Source organism: Archocentrus centrarchus, chromosome 13, assembly GCF_007364275.1.
Source record: "Archocentrus centrarchus isolate MPI-CPG fArcCen1 chromosome 13, fArcCen1, whole genome shotgun sequence".
Taxonomy (NCBI): domain Eukaryota; kingdom Metazoa; phylum Chordata; class Actinopteri; order Cichliformes; family Cichlidae; genus Archocentrus; species Archocentrus centrarchus.
In genome coordinates, this window is record NC_044358.1 from 29,901,252 (window position 1) to 29,919,276 (window position 18,025).

Here is an 18,025-nt window from a genome sequence, read left to right on the forward strand (position 1 = left end):
CAGTGCAAATGGGTAATGACCCAAAACTGCAAAAGCAGCCCAAGAGTTTCAAGGCAAAGAAATTAGATTTTCTTCAATGGCTAAGTTAGCCACCTGATCTGATTAGAACATGCTTTTCAATTATTAAATACAAAACTGGAGACAGAAATACCCACAAACAAGCAGCAGCTGAAGGTGGCTGTAGTAAAGCCCTCACAAGTGCAGCTGAAGGGAGTGAACACTCCTCATTGGTTTTAGACTTCAGGCAGTCATCAACTCCAATAAATAAATACGTAAATAATAAAATTGTATTTATTTGACAAATTACTTTTGAATCTCTGTAAATGGGGGACTGTGTATAACAATGATTGCAATTCCAAAACAGCTAATGCTGTACTTTTGTTAAAAAGTTGAAACTCAACATTTGAATCACATCATGATTACCTGATTTATAATCCACTGTGGTGGTGTACAGAGACAAAACTGGGGAAAAAAAATCTGTCAATATTTATGGCCCTAACTGTACAGTACCAGTCAAAAGTTTGGACACACTTACCCATTCATATATACGTGTCCAAACTTTTGACTGATACTGTATATATATGTAATAAAAACCTGTCTGCATAAGATGTGGGACTCCTCTGATTCTTTCTTTAATAACTCATATTAGTTGATATTCAAGTTTGTACCACATTTGAAATATCAAACCTTTGTGGACTTTTGGTTTGATTTGGTTGAAAATGAAAACCCAGCAGTCAGCTGTAAGAAGTGTAGGATTGAGATTACTGGATAAATAAGCACAGACAGAGACAGGAGATTGAGCACTGATGTTTTACTAGAAAAAAGAAAACCCATGGAAAATAAAAAAAAAAAGAAATAAAGGAAGAAAGAAACAGTGTTAAAGCCAGACTGTTGACAGCCCGGCAGCCAGCTTTTTGCTGTCTTTGTATGAAATCTAATGCTCTGGTGGTGAAAAGTTAAATAAATTAACAAAAAAACCAAAACAAAAAAAAGGCAACAGTATCATGTGAGGTTGAAGTGTCTGGTGTTTCTGGTCTGGTGAGCTGGATTAGTGATAGCTTTTGAAAAGCCACTATTTGAGCAGTTTCTCTCATGCTGGATTGGTACAGTACTGCTGTTGGCTACTGATCCACTCAGCTGAGAAGCAAATAGAAAATGTCTACCTTATTGAATTCATTTATAAATAGTTTAAATCAGCTGTATGAAGTACATTTTGATTCAAGATATTCTATTCTGTTAATGTGTTTGGCTGGAATAATCTGATGCAGGACTAATACATGACGAGGTGCCAGTTAACAAAGAAGGTTATGATACAAAAGGAAAGCAACGTTGAGAACAAACGTTGAAACTCAGATTGTCAACTGGTGTCTCAGGTTCTTGATTAATCTCTCTCCGGTTACTTTGCAGTGGATTAGGGCAGGAAATAAAATAAACTTGTCATTCTTGAGATGCGCTATGTACAGAGCTTTTTGTCGCACGTGTTAGGGGAGATGCAAGCTGAAGGAGGAGAGGACAAAACAAGGAAAGGAACAATGAAGAACTAAATAGGTGAGAGGTAGGGTAAAGGACAAACTGTAAAAAATAAAAAAATAAAAAACTAAGAGGAGCTGAAAGGTCACGGAAAGACAGGAGAAATGAGAAAGGGCAGAAAACATAAACATTTCATTCTCACATACAGTATCATACTGTATTATGACACAGATCCTAAGCATCATGCTTTAGCTGTATTACAACAAAAGAACGGCACTATTTTAATTCCATCATTTTTTTCCTAAGATTTTTTTCAAATCTTAAAGGGTCAGTATGCAGGATTTAGGGTGCTTTATTAGCAGACATTTAGTATGGTATTAATAATTTTACTTTCATCATTGTATAATCACGATTTACTGTTTTCAGTACCATAGAATGAGCCCTTCACATATACACAGGGAGTGGGTTTTCTTCAGTGGATCTTGTCATGTTTGTACAGAAGCCCTGAACAGACCGACCAAAATGCCAGAGAGCCTTTGTGTTTTTCTGTTGAAGTGACATCCACTGCAGGTTCTTTTACAGTAATTGGCTGGTTGCAATCTGCAATCTCACAGCTAGATGTCACTAACTCATACACACTTGTCCTTTAATGCAATATTTTTCTATTTTCATGTCCCCCTCCAAAAAATGTACCGTACCATATAGATTTGGGGGAAAAAACATGAACTACTTACTGAAGCTCAAACCCTGTTCAGTTTGAACATGTAACTGACTCACAGATGGTGAGAAGACACGTAACAAAATGTGATGACAAAATGTGATAAAAAAAAAAAAATGCGACATTAATGCTACACTCTTGAAAATGCCCGAAATAATTTCCCAGCAGTGCAGCTGTCACACCGGTCCACCGACTCTACACGCCTACCTAAATGCATTGCCACTGTGTAGGCTGCAGTCATGAATAGTGGCATCTTTACATTGTTTCAACGGCCTATGCAGCTAATAAAACAAAGATTTGGGGGGAAAAGACACTATTAGACAATGAAAAGTGGTGCTTGAGTGATTACTCTGAGTTGACCCTGTGTATGCAACTAAGTATGTGCACATGTTTCCATGTGTGTGTGTGTCTCTGTGAGTGCCAGATGGACATTCACTACTGTTTAGGACACACAAAAACTGTGGTATTTAAATATTTTCAAGGTATCAAAAAAACAGCCATATAACAGAATGTATGCCATGGCCTCTGACAATCAGTGATCAATGTCTTCTATAGCTCTCTCTCTATATATTTATTTGTATTATATATAATATGTAGATTTATAAAAAAAGGTTTCCTCTTAATTACAAGTAGTGGCATTTTTTTAAATATTCATTATTGCAATGAACTGTTGTCTAAGATGATTAAAAAAGACAAGTGAATTCTGTTTTGCTACACAGTTATTTACAAGAGTTTTTAAAAAGCAAGCTTTCTGATATGGTACCTTTTCCCAGTGACTGGAAAAGATGGAGGATCTCAAATAACAACCAAACTGCCCATTAGAGTCAAAAACTGGAAATTGTACCAGCTGGTCTTTATAGTTGAAATATCAATTGCCTTTTCCATTGGTGGACTATTTGGATAAATTATTCAAGATACACATGGAAAGTGAATCTGTTCCCACATTTTAAAGATTCTTTTACACCACATATTTTAAACTCTGTATTTTTTTTCTCTCTTGTTTATTTATTTTGCAAACTACTGTGAGGTCCTAGTTTTCAGGCTGAGACACACTTTGTTAGGAAGCCATTTGAGATCTGCCCATGTAGTTAAGCTTTTTTCTATTGATCACTGAATATACAGCTTCAACCTCACCCACTCAGCAAAAAAAGTACTCATCACGTTGCTATTTAGAATTTCTACTGTCATGATGATGCTATTGATGAAGGGCTTCATGAATTACCATGTTTTTTTTTCTTTTACAAACCCCTGTGTATTCTGTGTTTTGGAGGTTACTTCTGTTCTATATCGATTAACTCGCTGGATTGGGGTTAGAAATCGTTCTATAAGCATTTTCATTCATTTTGAACAGTCCATGGCTGAGTAGTCCAAATGTTCAAGCTTACAGTTTTCTGGTCTTCTAAGGGTTATACTAGCTGGCACTCAGTCTTCGCAGGCAAGTTAAATGGATGATGACCATGATGATGATGATGACGAAAACAATGTTTGTCGTCTTAGTAAGGCGTTGTTAAGGGGTGTGGCTTATTGTCCAATGAAGAGAGAGCAGGAGCAGTAGTTTGGTTGTCTATTTTTTTGTTTTTGTTTTTTGTCAACTGTGATCATCATCTTTATCACTATCATCATCATGATCGGTTTTATGGTTGTGTTCACAGCTCATAGTTCATGGAAATCTGTGCTGGCTTTCCCGTTGGTTCGATGATATCATGACAATGGCATCCTCAAAAAAATTAAAAAGAAAAGAACGCTGCAGGCAAGTGTGTCATCATAGTTGTCCATTTTTCTGTTTCTACACGTTTACTCCACAGCTGTATTTCATTAGTCTTTTGTAAAATGAGTCAGTGGCAGCAGGAAAGTGAAATGATGATGCATGGTGTGTGTGTCTTGTGTAAAAATGTGTTTCTCTGTATCTGAATATTTGAGTTTCTGTAGCTATAATCATGTACGTGCGGGTGTGAGAGAATCATTTCTTTTTTTTTTTGTATGCAAGTGTGTGTTGGCGTCTTTGTCAAAGTCTGTGAATGTTTGTGTGTTGTTAAGGCACGGCAGGTGTTTTTTGGTTTTCAGGGCAGTCCAGAGGAGACCACTGCAAGGCCGGGGTGTCGGAGGGAGGCGTGGCCAGCATGCACAGCTTTGGGGCAGTCTGGCGTCAGGACACGGCCATTCTCCCCCACACTTCCTGTGATGGACAGACGAGCCTTGTTCCGCATGGCTTCAGAAAAAGACAGCTACATGAGGAGAGATGAAGGGGAGGACAGGAAAAGGGGTGGAAATAGCAGAGTGGAGATATCGTTTGAGAAAACCCCCCAAATCTCATAGACATAAAATCTGTACAGCAAATGCATCGAAAAGAGAAATACATGCACTAAAAGCACTTACACATGCATGTGCCTGTACACACACTACACACAAGTAGGCTAACAAATAATAAAAAAGCCTGAGGGCACAATCACATAGATATATGAAATATTTTGAATACTTAAAAACTATACTGAGAATGTTTCACTGTTTGCATTTTTGTGGTTGTTTTAACATTTGGATTATTGCATAAACAAACTATAAATAACATTATTTAATTAATTACCAAGTTAATCAGCAGCAACTCTGATGGTTGATTCTTCATTTAAATAATTGCTCAAATGAAAATTCCAAACATTTTCAGTTCCTCAAATTGAGAATGAGCTTCATTTCTCTGTTACACTGATTATTATTCAGTACATGTCTTTATATTTAAAACTATTTATCAGAAGAAAGAAGCACTGCAAAAACATTAGCCTGAGGTCTGGAAAATTCCAGTCAGTATTTTTTTTTTGCTATTTTTGAACACTGATTCCTCCAAAAGAGCATTAGATTAATATATGGATAACACTACAATAAGAGACACAAACACTTGTTTAGTTGCTAAATGAACGAATGAGGAATGAGCCAATAGTTAATGAGTAATTCATCTGTAATTTCCTAATAACTCTGGATGCTGGATTTTATAATATAAGAATAATTATTTACCAAATACCCCGCTGGGAGACACTACTTAACATGGCAGTTTGTCATTACCACAAACCATTACCTGCCCTTGGGATGTCCCATCAATAAAAGATCATATGTAGCTAAACACGTTTTTGAGCCTCTTATTGTAAAATGTTGACCAAATATTACTAGGTGTAGCCATAAAGCTTCTTTTTCTTAAACAAACAAACCACAAAAAACAAACAATCAACAACAACAAAAAAAAGGATTTCAGTTCATTGGCTAGCTAACTGGAAAATTTCAAGTTTTTAAATTATACTTTTTAAAGGTGACCTGTGGAGTTTTATTGGAAACAAACTTGTACTTAAAAATAAAAAAACTATTTTAATTAATTAACATTTTTTTAAGCATGTTCATCCATTGAGGTTGTGGGTTTGCAAACTGTTATTTGTTGCAGGCAGGAGTGGTAGCTCAAAGGAATAAATTTCAGTCACAGAGCTATAACATACTTATACCACTTGCATAAAAGCCTACCCTGTATCTTGCTCATAATACATGTTCAGTGTATTACACATAATTTTTTGATTATAGATTTTTTAAATTAAGTTCTATATTTATATTTATATCTATATCTATATAAAATCATAATAAAAAAACTGTTTGACCTTTAGAGCAATTAGCCAGGGATATTTTGTGTTTATTAATAATGTTTAAAGCAGTGCCCAAGAAAGCAGCCTGAATTAGGAAAACATTTTGCCATTTCATCTTTCATTGTGACATCTACATTTACTTTTCTCCTTTCTTCTGATACAACATGAAGGTGCACACGTCTGCAAGCAGCTTTGCAACCCACCTCCACCCCCCATCTCCTCCTTTCTTGCTCTGTCTGACTTAATTATTAATTTGCTGTTATCCTTAATGCCGGTTCAGTTCTGTATCAGGGCTCTTGCTTGCAGATGGCCCGGCGGGGAGGTGCGCTCTCCCTGCCTTATGCGTTCCACATATGCGTGAGAAAGGGCGGGGGAGTCCCAGAAGAGAGCCATGCCCTCCAACTATAAACCACTGCAAATGGAAATAACATCTTTACACTACAGTGGTGCTGACTGAACTCTAATTTACATTTTACTTGCTAGCACTTCTTCCCCGTTTTCTGAATTGCTGTGCTAAGCGATTACTTGCACAGGTCCATGTGCATTCTTGTGCATGATGCAAACAAAATAAACGATAAAACAACAATCATACATTGTGATACTAATGTTAAAAACTCCACAGGCAACCTTTAAGAATTTTTTTTTAAACTCCAAATCACTGGTTATTGAGAAAACATAAAATATTATGATATGATGTTAGCGTTCATTTGTATTTTGAAAAACTGCTCTAATCCTCTTTTGAATTATTTTAAACCGATGAGGTGTGTAAGCACCGTAAACTGCACATTCAAATCTCACTAAAAGGCTACCACACTCTACAAATGCTACTGTAGCATACAGAAGCAGGCAACAATCAACAAACATGTACACAGTAGACAATAGGGTTTGTGTTGTAGACATCTGCATTTCATAGGTGACCATGCATTTTTGGATTCTGGGTTTCAGTAACCTGAAAGACTCAGGTGTGGATTTGGAAGGATAGGATTGGAATGGTGAGGACTTTGTAAAGACAAAGGGAAAACAGGAAAGAGTGGTTTTTCTTCCAAGGTTTCAGATTTATAGAGAGGGAGTGACTGGCTATACTGCTCAGAGTCGGGTGACACTTCACACAGATGAGCTACTCTGGGATGTTACATTTTCTTAAAATTTCTCTCCCACTAACTCATGTTACAGGGTTTTACACTGAAGGCACTGACCATGCAGAGACAGTAATCTGTTTAAATGATTGTTCCAATTCAAAAATACATTTCTTAAAATGTTCTTGTATGAAGGTTTGTATACCTGAATTGGAAGACAATTTTTGGAAATAATACTGTTTATGGTAATAAAAGCAAAATAAATGTGTTCCCCTTTCTTTTTTATGGCTTCCTTTTTAAGGACAGTCAAGCTGATTTTAGAAGAGAAGATATGGAATTTTTAAGGAACCTATAAATTTCATTTCTTTTCTGTGGTACCATTGCTATTTGAAATATTCTTGGATGATGGATAACAGACCATAATCATTTAGGGAATTGCTGTTAACATCAGTGTTATTGCTTTTGAGTGTGGTCCAAAGTGGTCTACTCTGAAAGTGGTTTATCTATATCTTATTCGAAACAGGCAATGTATGCTAATAGCCAATATTCAGTGTGCATTTAGCTCTCTTTATTTTTGCATCCTCTGTATTGATTCTGCTACTTTCCTCAAGGTGAGCACCGAGTATGACCTCATAATGCCTCTAAATGGTTTGCTAGGCTGGCCAATAAAAATGGAGTTCAGTGTTTCTTTTCACTTTAGTTAATTGCTCTTTTATATAACAATAAACATGAGTCATGTTGCAACCACATCACCGAGTAGCTGTTCCATATGAAGTATTTGCTTCATCAATTATTCCTCTGCATTAAAACTAAGTAAGTAACTGGGCTGTTTTGAAATTGTCAGAGCTGGAATAAGCCAAAGTGCCTTTTTTTGTCTGTCTGCAGTAAGGGTGCACAACTCCAGGTAATGGATGACACAATACAGGAATAGAATAGATAATACACAGCGTCAGCTAAAAGCTAACAGTGGGCCAATCAGTAAATTCAAAAGGAATAAACTAACTCTAGCTGCTGTACACAGTTTAATTACATTCACACTGTCTGCATATACTTTTTAACATAAAGGATTTCTGCTGTGTTCACCCCTGGGGGGAACTCAATATACATCCACCAGCCAATTTATAAGGTACACCTTGCTAATACTGGATTGGACCCCCTTTTGCATTCAGAATGGCCTTAATTCTTCATGGCATAAGGTGCTGGAAACATTCCTCAGAGATTTGGTCCATAAAGATATGAAAGCATCACACAGTTGCTGCAGGAAGTCTCATTCCACCACATCCCAAAGGTGATCTATTGGAATGAGAGCTGGTGACTGTGGCCATTTGAGCGCAGTGAACTCATTGTCATGTTCAAGAAACCAGCTTGAGATGATCTGAGCTTTGTGACATTGTGTGTTATAAGGCTCAAAGCAGCCATCAGAAAATGTGGTCATAAAGGGATGGACACGGTCAGCAACAATACTCCGGAAGGCTGTGCCATTTAAACAATGTTCAGTTGGGATTAAGGAACCCAAAACATGCCAAAAAAATATCCCCCACACCACTACCCCACCACAAGTATTTTGAAACATTGATACAAGGCAGGATGGGTCCATGCTTTCATGTTGCTTACGTCAAACACTGACACTACCATCCGGATGTCACAGCCGAAATTGAGACTCATCAGACAAGGCAGGTGAGCCCGTGTGAAATGTAGCTTCAGCTTCCTCTTCTTAGCTGACAGGAGTGGCACCTTCTTCTGCTCTTCTGCTGCTGTAGCCTATCTGCTTCAAGGTTTGACATGATGTGTGTTCAGAGATGCTTACTGAGTTACTGTTGCCATCCTATCAGCTTAAAGAAGTCTGGCCATTCTTCTCTGACGTCTAACATCAACGAGGCATTTTCTCCCAGAAAACTGCCACTCACTGGATATTTTCTTGTTTATGGACCATTCTCTGTAAACCCTGGAGATGGTTGTGAGGGAAAATCCAAGTAGATCAGCAGTTTCTGAAATCACACAAATCACCTTTCTTCTTCATTCTGATGCTCAGTTTGAACTTCAGGAGGGCATGTTGACCATGTCCACATGCCTAAATGCACTGAGTTGCTGCCATGTGATTGGCTGATTGGATTATTTGTGTTATGAGCAGAGGAACAGGTGTACCTAATAAATGAAGTGGCCAGTGAGTGTATACACCCTGGCTGGTAGTGGAAAAAAATTGTATATAGTATATATTGCATATATACTGCATAGTAATTGTATGCAGTATATAGTAAATACCTATATTCATGTCCTATAAATCCTCTTGAAACAAAGGTGAATGTACATCTATGGCCACAAATCAGATAAATGCCACCCTTTGGGTTACTGAGTCAACTGAATGATATAACAAAATTAGAAGTAGGCTGATTAGTTAAAAAAAAAAAGCAATTAAAAGCTGCTGCTGGCTTAAAAAAAATAATCACCTTGCTATGTTATTTTTCCCTCAAGAATTTGTACTTGTACTGATTAAGGTAATTTTTCAGGGTGTAGCAGAAACCTTGCCGAAGCTTTCAGAAGACCAGACGAACTCTTAATTTGTTTGAATTGGCTCAATGCTAACTGGCCCAAACAGGGACCCAACACAACACAACACAAATTTCTATCTGTGCTCGTGCGCTATTAACAACCCACTCTACTACTTTTTCTGGCATTGTAGTGGTGCCAGAGGGAGTAATGAGATGTCTAGTTATGCTGAAAGACTGGATATCTCCTGATAAAAAAAAAAAAAAAAAAAATCTTAATAATGCTTTTCTTCACAAGATGTCTATCACATTTTGGGTAAAAATATTTTAAGTCAGACTCAAATCCATGGTAATTGGTGTCCACACAGTAGGTAATTAATTTGTAGCTAGAAGCAGTCACAGATTTTAATGAGGACTACCAAATTAACAAACTTTTGCTCTCAGGATTGCGAAATACTGAAAATAGACTACCCTTAAAACCTAGTAAAAGTTTAACCCAGAAAACACTAGCACATCCATAGATAATGTTTTTAGAATTAATAAACTTTAAACTTATTAAGAACTGAATCAAGATGTCCCATTCCACTGTAATGTCAGCATCAATAAGAGAGCAGTATTACATAAAATATTCAAACCTAAGGGACTATATATATATATATATATATATATATATATATATATATATATATATATATATATATATATATATATATATATATATATATATATAAAGATGCTTTGCTGGAGTTGTGCATCACTGCTTCAATATGTTAACTATTATCTAAAGATTACAATGCAGGTGCCTAGACAAGTCATTAACCAAGAGCATCACCACCCCCACTGTCATCATCATCATCATCATCATCATCATCATCATCACTATCATCATCTGCAGCCAAAGACGATGGAACCAAATCTGTAGTCGCACAAATCTAACCCCAGTCTAGCCCGGGGTGACAGCCATGACAAAACGCAAAGCAAATTTTAAACCCAAAAGTCTAAGAAAATATTCTGCCAATAAATAAACAAAACAGCCAAAATGATACAGAAAACATAAAAAAAGGACATTGGTTCCACAATGCTTGACCACATACTCATAACCACATGAAGAACAACACGGTTGCGTGGGGCTGCTGTGACAGCCTCATCAGTACAAAATCTACAGCACCACCACCATGTTCAACACCACCATTACCCCACCTATACGGGAGCCTCTAAATCCTACCCCTATATCTTGACCCCCTCGGAGCCGTACACGTTGTACCCCTCCCTATAAGTGGCTAGATTCTGGGTGCTGGGGGAGGGGCTGGGGCAGTGGGGGGGGCTAAGGTCCACCTTCATGCGCTTGGCTTCGGCCCGTGACTTGTAGCAGAACTCAACCAGGGCCACCAGCATTGCCAGGCCCAGGCCACCCACAAGGATGTAGAAGACCCCAGCCACGTTGGACAGGCTCAGAGCCTGGGATGACTTGTCCTGAAGAGATGGGAGGGCGGGAGGAGGGATGGAGGAAGGGAGGATTCAAGGAATGTATGTTTGAAAGTTGAAAGGGCAGTAGTAATAGAATGGGTAGCAAAAGGCAGTAGAGGAGAAGTGGTGGATAGAGAGGAAGAAAGAGCAGAGAAGAATGGAAAGGTGAGGGGAGATATAGAGTAAGCTCACAAAGAGCACAGTAAGTGGAAAATGATGCAATGAGGAATCAAGAGACAGAGGTGGAGACAGAATAGGGAATGATCAGAGGGAAAGGGAAAATGAGGGAAAAAGCAGACAGAGAAAACCAGATACAGTAAGTTAGACCCAGAGAAATCGAGACTGTCCTAGAAAAATGTACATGGTTACAGGTACTGAAATTATGGTATTATTGGTAATGCTTTCTACTCATATATACTTATATACTACTCATATAAATTTATATACTACTCATATAAACTACAATCTCTACTTTCACATCTGCTACTCCACACATACTGTATACTACAAATCTACAACAATCACTACAACTACAAAACAATCAACATTTCTAGAAATGTTACAGTGTGCAAATTAGTGCAGCAAGAGTGAATTATTTGTAGAGCAAGTTTTTAATCTGAGCGGTTTCTACATATATATATTTATATATTCCTAAGTGGAAAGGCTTCAGTAGTGTACCATAAGAATTTAAAGCAACTCCATTGTCCAGTTTTGCAAAAATCCTAAAAATCTCTCTAGCAACAATTTTTATACTTGAGAAAAGAATTTTGATAAATGTTGTTATCTGGGGAGGTATGCAGAATGAACTGGAACACTTAATTAGCAATACTAGCGTAAATTAGACAATGCCTTAACTCATTGGTCCGACATTTTCCATTTTTTTGTAGATATATTCCTGAAAATAAGTAATTAATTGGTGATTTAGATCCAATTATACAAAAACTAAAGTGTAATGCACAATATAGTTTTGTTTTTTTGCTTAGCTATTACTGAATTCTGAACTAACTCTATTTAAAGCCTGATTACAAATTTCCATTACACAATTTTTGCATCTATACCTGGCCTTCTGTCCACCTTACAGGACTGATTTTACAATATGTTAAATTTGCTTAACCAAATGCGTGTAGCAACTGACTGGGTGATTTCTTTCAGTGAAAGTTTTAAGGAAATAATAACATTACAGATATTTAAATTTAGGCATTATCAAACAATTCTCAAAGTTATGAAAAACAAGGGCGCTGAGCCCCGATTAAATCTCAAATATAAAAGGGAGAGACAGTAATTGCAACAATATATATATATAAAAATATTATATATTTCTAATGGTAACTAACATGAAGATGGGATTGCCGCAGATTGCTACAGAGACTGAAGAACGCTGTTGTCTTTATTTAGATTTAAAATCAAGTATATGTGGTCCACCATCCCAAACAGAAATAAAATGCTGTGGGAAACCACTGTGCATCTTTAAGCTCAATGTGGAGCACGTTCAAGAAATGTTTTAGGTTAATTTAAAAAGTGTTTCAAATGCTATTTCTAAGACAGTAGTTGCAGTAATCTGGAGCGTATTCATAATGAGAGTTTCAGGCTAGCGTTCTGTGGGCCACAGCAGCGTGAGACTGACCTTACTTCCAGAGTCCTTGGGTCCACACTCTCCCTTGTCATACCACCATTTGTTTTTCAGTTTGTCTAAGACGCCTGCTTCGCTCAGTTTCAAAACTGCAAGGTTTACCGGGGTTCTTCGCGTGTAAAAATAACATAAATAACATCATAGGTCATGTTATTTTATGTTATTAAGGTATTTCTCATTTGCATTGCACATCTCAGTAACAAAGAAACTGCTGTTTAGATTAAGTGACCTAGCATGGATCCCACTGAATACATGTGTGTATGCTCGTTGAGGAGGGGCTGGGGGGAGCGAGGAGCTAAGGCGAGCTACAGACATATGAGTGGGACCCACCTTTGTCACTTCAGGTAACACACCCATGCTGCCCCAGCTGACCCTACAATACAATACAATAGAGGCAATTACTGTTAAGCCGGGACTATTGGCATCAGGCTAGCTCTGTGTCACAACTAGGAGAGTGAGAATTTCATAAACTCTACAAAGATACGTTTACTTTGGACTTTCTAATGCATATCTTCAGAGAAAAGCAATTTGCAGGTCTATCGGTTGGTTGGCTGACTGTTGTGGTCCAGACTGAAATATTTTGACACCTTTTAGATGTTTTTGGTGAATTTGGTGCAGACATCAGAGGGTTAATCCAGAATTTTCACCTAGTCTTAGCAGCAGGTTATAGTTTTCTAGCAAAACATCTCAGCATGTACAATACTGGACTGGTACAAAAACCCTCACAGGCATTCATGCTTCCTAGATGATTGTTTGAGTTTCCTTCAGCAACAGCATTCATAAAGCTGGCATTTGAACTTTTGAATGAAATATTTACATTCTTATAATATTAAAATTTAGCTGCTCTTGAAAACCTTCCAAAATCATTTTATTTGAATTTACTCTTAAAAAAAAAAACCAAAAAAAAAACTACAATAACAGGAAGGTTAGCATCAATCCACTACTTTGGGTTGTGACGGAAATATCTAACAACTGGATGGACTGTTACGAAATTTGGATGAAACTAAGCAATGAAATTCATATGCTTCTAAAGATGAATTGAAATAATTCATCATCAAGTCAAAATATTATTCTATTCAGTGTTTTGGTTTATGACCAGACATCCAAATATGTAAAGTACTAATGAGGAATTCATTAGCCTCCGATAAACTCATCAGATAATTCTAATATGCTAACACGCTAAAATAATTAATATTAATTACATGACAAACATCAGCTTATTAGCATGCATTTAGCTCAAAGTCCATGTCTAATTACAGCCACTAACAGAATTTATTCCTGTTCAAATGAACTTGATAGACTGCATTTAAAATTCTTCAGTTTACAAATTTATTAAAAGAATGAAACTAGAACTTTTCTCAGAGTAAGATGAATATTTTTAGAAAAAAGAGAATTATAAATGGTTGACTCTTTAACATAATGAAGACATTTCTTATTGAAAATAGTTTCAAATGGCTGAAATCAGATATATGAACATGAGATCTTCCCGTGATTGTATTTTGCTTCTATTAATTATTCAGCTTTCCATCTTCCTCTTGTCAACCTGAGTCTCTCAGGGGTGCCTCTGTTTGACTGTATGTTTTCTCTCTACTCTTCCCAGAGCTGCCACTAGGGGGCAAATATTCCTGTCTTGACAGTAATTGCTCTCTTTATTCCAGCTATCCATCACGTCGACCTCTGCCCATTTCTTTGCACTCTGTCCTGTAAGAGGGACATTACCAGCTCAGTGCAAAGCACCTTTGAAATGTTATCTTCACAAGATGCGCTTGATTCATCACTCAGAATAGGGACTTTTTCTATGCATTACAAAGAAAATAAGCATTTTTCAATAATGATTGAAAATAAAAGTAGGATATATTTACACTTTCAAGCAATTTGGTTCCGGGTCTCTACCAGTTCCAGGTAACTGATTCATTTAAAAAGACATTATTTTAAGGGTTTCATTTTTATGTGTATCAACAGACTCCAAAGTGCATTTGTCATTGTGTCTGAACTTATATATAAAGACACACACCATGGCCACCAGTGCAACCTTGTGCCTATTTTTGTAGCTGCAGGTTGTCTCAAGAGATTTTAGTTATCTGTTCTATCCTCCCTGCACGCTGCTTGACTCTTTGCCAGGGCAGATGCATGTGTTACACTCCCAGGACGGGGGCTGTCGCGAGCCGCTCAGCTGGTGAGCAGCCCCTGTCACCTAGTGGTGGGGGGGGCAGACAGAGAGGGCTAACCTTGGAATCCCCTCCCCCGCTGCCACATTCTCCTTTGTCATACCACCACTTGTTTTTCAATTTGTCCAACAGGCCCTGCTCGTTGAGTTTTAGCACGGCCAGGTTGACCGCGTTTCTTTAAGTAAAAAAGGAGGAACAGATAAGATAGTTTGGTCAGAGCAGAGGATGGAGGGACAAACAGACAAGATGGACGGGGACCATAGTCAGGAGAAGGAAAGGGAAAGGAGGACGAGAGGGAGCAGAAATTAGGGTGGGTTGAATTCACACATACAGGTGAGTAAGAGGGGGAAAAATGTACCCCAGACAACACTCTCTTTTACAATTACTCCTTGACTTCCTTCCTGTTTTTGCTTTTCAAATTTGTTTCTGTTAATAATTTATGTTTTTACAAAAAAAACCTGAACAATTCTAGTTATACATTCGTACTTTCCACTGTATCCCTCTTGTGTTACTCTCCTGTATCTGGCTGCACTAACAGACGATGCTACCACAGTGAGTGTCAGATTGCTGGTATGAAGTGTGTTAACCAGGTCTCTGCAGCCTACTGATGAGGCGCTTGTCCCCTCTTGTTGCTCCCCTGCCTTCCTGCTGCTCTGTACAGGTGTGTGCATGTGGCTGTGTTTGTGTGGCTTCAGTTTCCTAAGGCCCTTCTGCTTACCCTGACCTCTAAACAAAATTCAGGGACACAGAGCTAATTATCCAGCTTTAGTGTGTGTGCAAATCACCTATGCTCTGTATACTTGGCATAATTTTCATGATTATGTATGTCATTAAAATCAACTTGCCAATATTTCAAATAAACTTGCAATTGGTAATTAGCCCCCTCCCCCCCACTAGGGCTGTATGTAGTATGTGGCTGTGAGTGTCCAAATGTGCCTGCAGGAGCTGAATGAATGAATTAAGTCCTTTTCTCTTCTTCTTTTACAGCTGCCCATGAAGGCTATCTTGTCTTCCTCATCTGTTGCTACCACATTCTGCTTTTGTTTGTGATGCTGATCAGCCAAACTAATCTCTGCAAAAAGGTCACAGCAGTCACTGCTTACTTGATTGTTTGTCTAGCCCTTTGTCTGTACACTTCCCTATCTGGAAGTACAGTACAATCTCATCTCTGATGGTCTGATGGTACACTGGCGTTGAGAGCTAAGAAATAATATTCAAGAGATTCAAGAAGAGATAGCGTTCTCTGGGGTGATCTAATCTGCTGGCCATGACTAATCTCATCAACATAAGAGGTATGGATGAAAACAGTTCAAACAGATCTGTAAAGCATGATAATGACAGTCACATATTAAAAGTCATATCAAAAGGAGTCATACAGCAGAAAGTATACAATACTATTAATGTTCAGCTCAGTCATCAGAGTATTCATGCTCTTCATTAACATCATCACGTCAAGTTAGCGCTGTGATTTCCGCACCAGGAGGAGAGGCAGGCTCCTCTGACGTGCACACTCGCAGCCATGTGCAAATATGAGTTTCTGCAGATTGAGAGAAGCCAGAGACAACCGTGGATAGTCCCAGGTATGTGTTTCTGGGGGAGCTTACAAAGGAACCTATCCACTTGCTGTCTGTCACTTTTCCCTCATAAACAGAAAAACAATTTTTTTGTTAAAAAAAAAAAGAGGTAAACTACAGGGCACCAGGGGTCTTGAGGAACTTTGCACCATGCACAGGGGAAAGTTATAGGACACGGTGTGAGGCTGATGTGCTGTTTGTGCTTTGCCTTTTATGTGGCAAATCTGAAGTGCTGACAGAGATAGATGGAAGAGAGAGGAGTGAGCAAGTGGTCCAGCTTTGCTGAATTTGGTCAATTATTTTTTCCTCAGTAGGCACTTGTCACATTGAGAAGACAAAGTTTCTTTACTGCTGTCACAGTTACCTGGAAAATGAATTATTTGCATTGCAGGGATACTTCAGTGAAACCTACTGAGACTGCTACTGTAAGCTCCAGTTAACAAGCCAGAGAAACAAGTGTCTACTGAGGAGAAAACAAGATGAAACGACCAACTTTAGAACTTGTATTAAGTCGCTCTGTCATTTGTTTCCTCCATGTTATGGTCTCTCTTTCATGTTTACGCACATTTTCTTTAAAAAGTACGACTTATTTTTCTGTTTGTTGGACTTCAATTTGGGATTGTTCAATTATCTATTAATTTAACTGGTTCAAAGATTGAAACTATGTTTTTCTTTTGTTTGTGGCTCAGTATTTTTCATGTGGAATCCTGTATATTTACTTTGAATTCCCCCCATTGGACAGGCCCCTCTGCTTCCTGTTCCTCACTTTTTCTTTCCTGGTTGTCTATAAATTCCCCCCGTGGCTCTGGATGAAGTGGCAACAGTCTGAGGTCCTACCTCTCCTCATGGTCATACTTGGGTAATAAATCTCTCTTGTAATCATTGTCATCATCAATATCAAGGAACAATGAGATGAGTGCAGACAGATGAACAGAGTTACCTGGAAGGTGGCCCTGTGGAGAAAAGGTGATTGAAAAAGGAACAGAAAAGAAAGGAACTATACGAGCATAAAGAGACGTATAGATGACAGTGACGCAGGACAAAGACAGGGAGGTAACGCGCTTTGATTTAAAGGAATTATGGCAAAAGAGAGACAAAAAAATAGCAAATCGAACAGAATTACAAACAATATGAAAAGGAAGGCAGAAAGTGAAAAAAAGGGATTAAAAGAAACTATGATGAAACAAATAATTTGCACATTTAACACATTTATCTAAGTCACTGCTGCTGGGTGAAAACATGACTTTTGCTTTCATGGTTAAAATAATAAACCCATAAACTGCATGAATTCAATAATATTTACTGTTAATTTGGGGTTTTAGTGCTTGTGAGAATCAATCAATATCCAGTTTGGTCAATTTGTATAATTCTTCAGTTGAGAATTTTTCACCAGACAGCAGTCAGAGGTTGATTTTGGTTAAGTATAAAAGGCACAGCAGGGTAGGTGGAATATCGCAGCAATAGTACAGTATCAGCGTCGTTACTGTTTCCTATTGTTACACTATTCCACCCACCTTAACTGTGAGCCTTTCGGTGTTGCAATGCCATATCCTTTGGAGTCCAGGTTCCCTCCGACTTTCATGGTATCACAGGGCTTTCGCTGCTCCGTGTATTCATTCATGGTGGACTCCAGGAGGAAGGCGTACTTCCCCTTGGACTTGCGGACCCTTGCCACACCTTCTGCTGTGGTTTTGGTGAAGACAGTTGGCTCAGCAGACTTCATGTAAGACCACATCTTCTCATATACAGCTATTTTGGATCTCTAGCATAGAAGAGGGGTAAAATGAGAAAGCAAAAGGTTAATTGGGAATCAGTGGGCATC

At 38.1% G+C, this 18,025-nt stretch overlaps 1 protein-coding gene across 1 annotated transcript in view; it reads right to left on the reverse strand.

The window, feature by feature from the left end:
- Nucleotides 1-809: 809 nt before the first annotated feature.
- The window catches only part of gria4a (glutamate receptor, ionotropic, AMPA 4a), a 117,232-nt gene continuing 100,016 nt past the window's right edge, over nt 810-18,025 (reverse strand). The window contains exons 15-18 of the mRNA XM_030743849.1: nt 17,718-17,965; nt 12,456-12,570; nt 10,700-10,837; nt 810-4,413 (exon numbers count right to left, since the gene is read on the reverse strand). Of these exons, the coding sequence (XP_030599709.1) occupies nt 4,249-4,413; nt 10,700-10,837; nt 12,456-12,570; nt 17,718-17,965 (666 nt within the window). The 3' untranslated portion in view covers nt 810-4,248. The remainder of the gene's footprint in view (nt 4,414-10,699; nt 10,838-12,455; nt 12,571-17,717; nt 17,966-18,025) is intronic.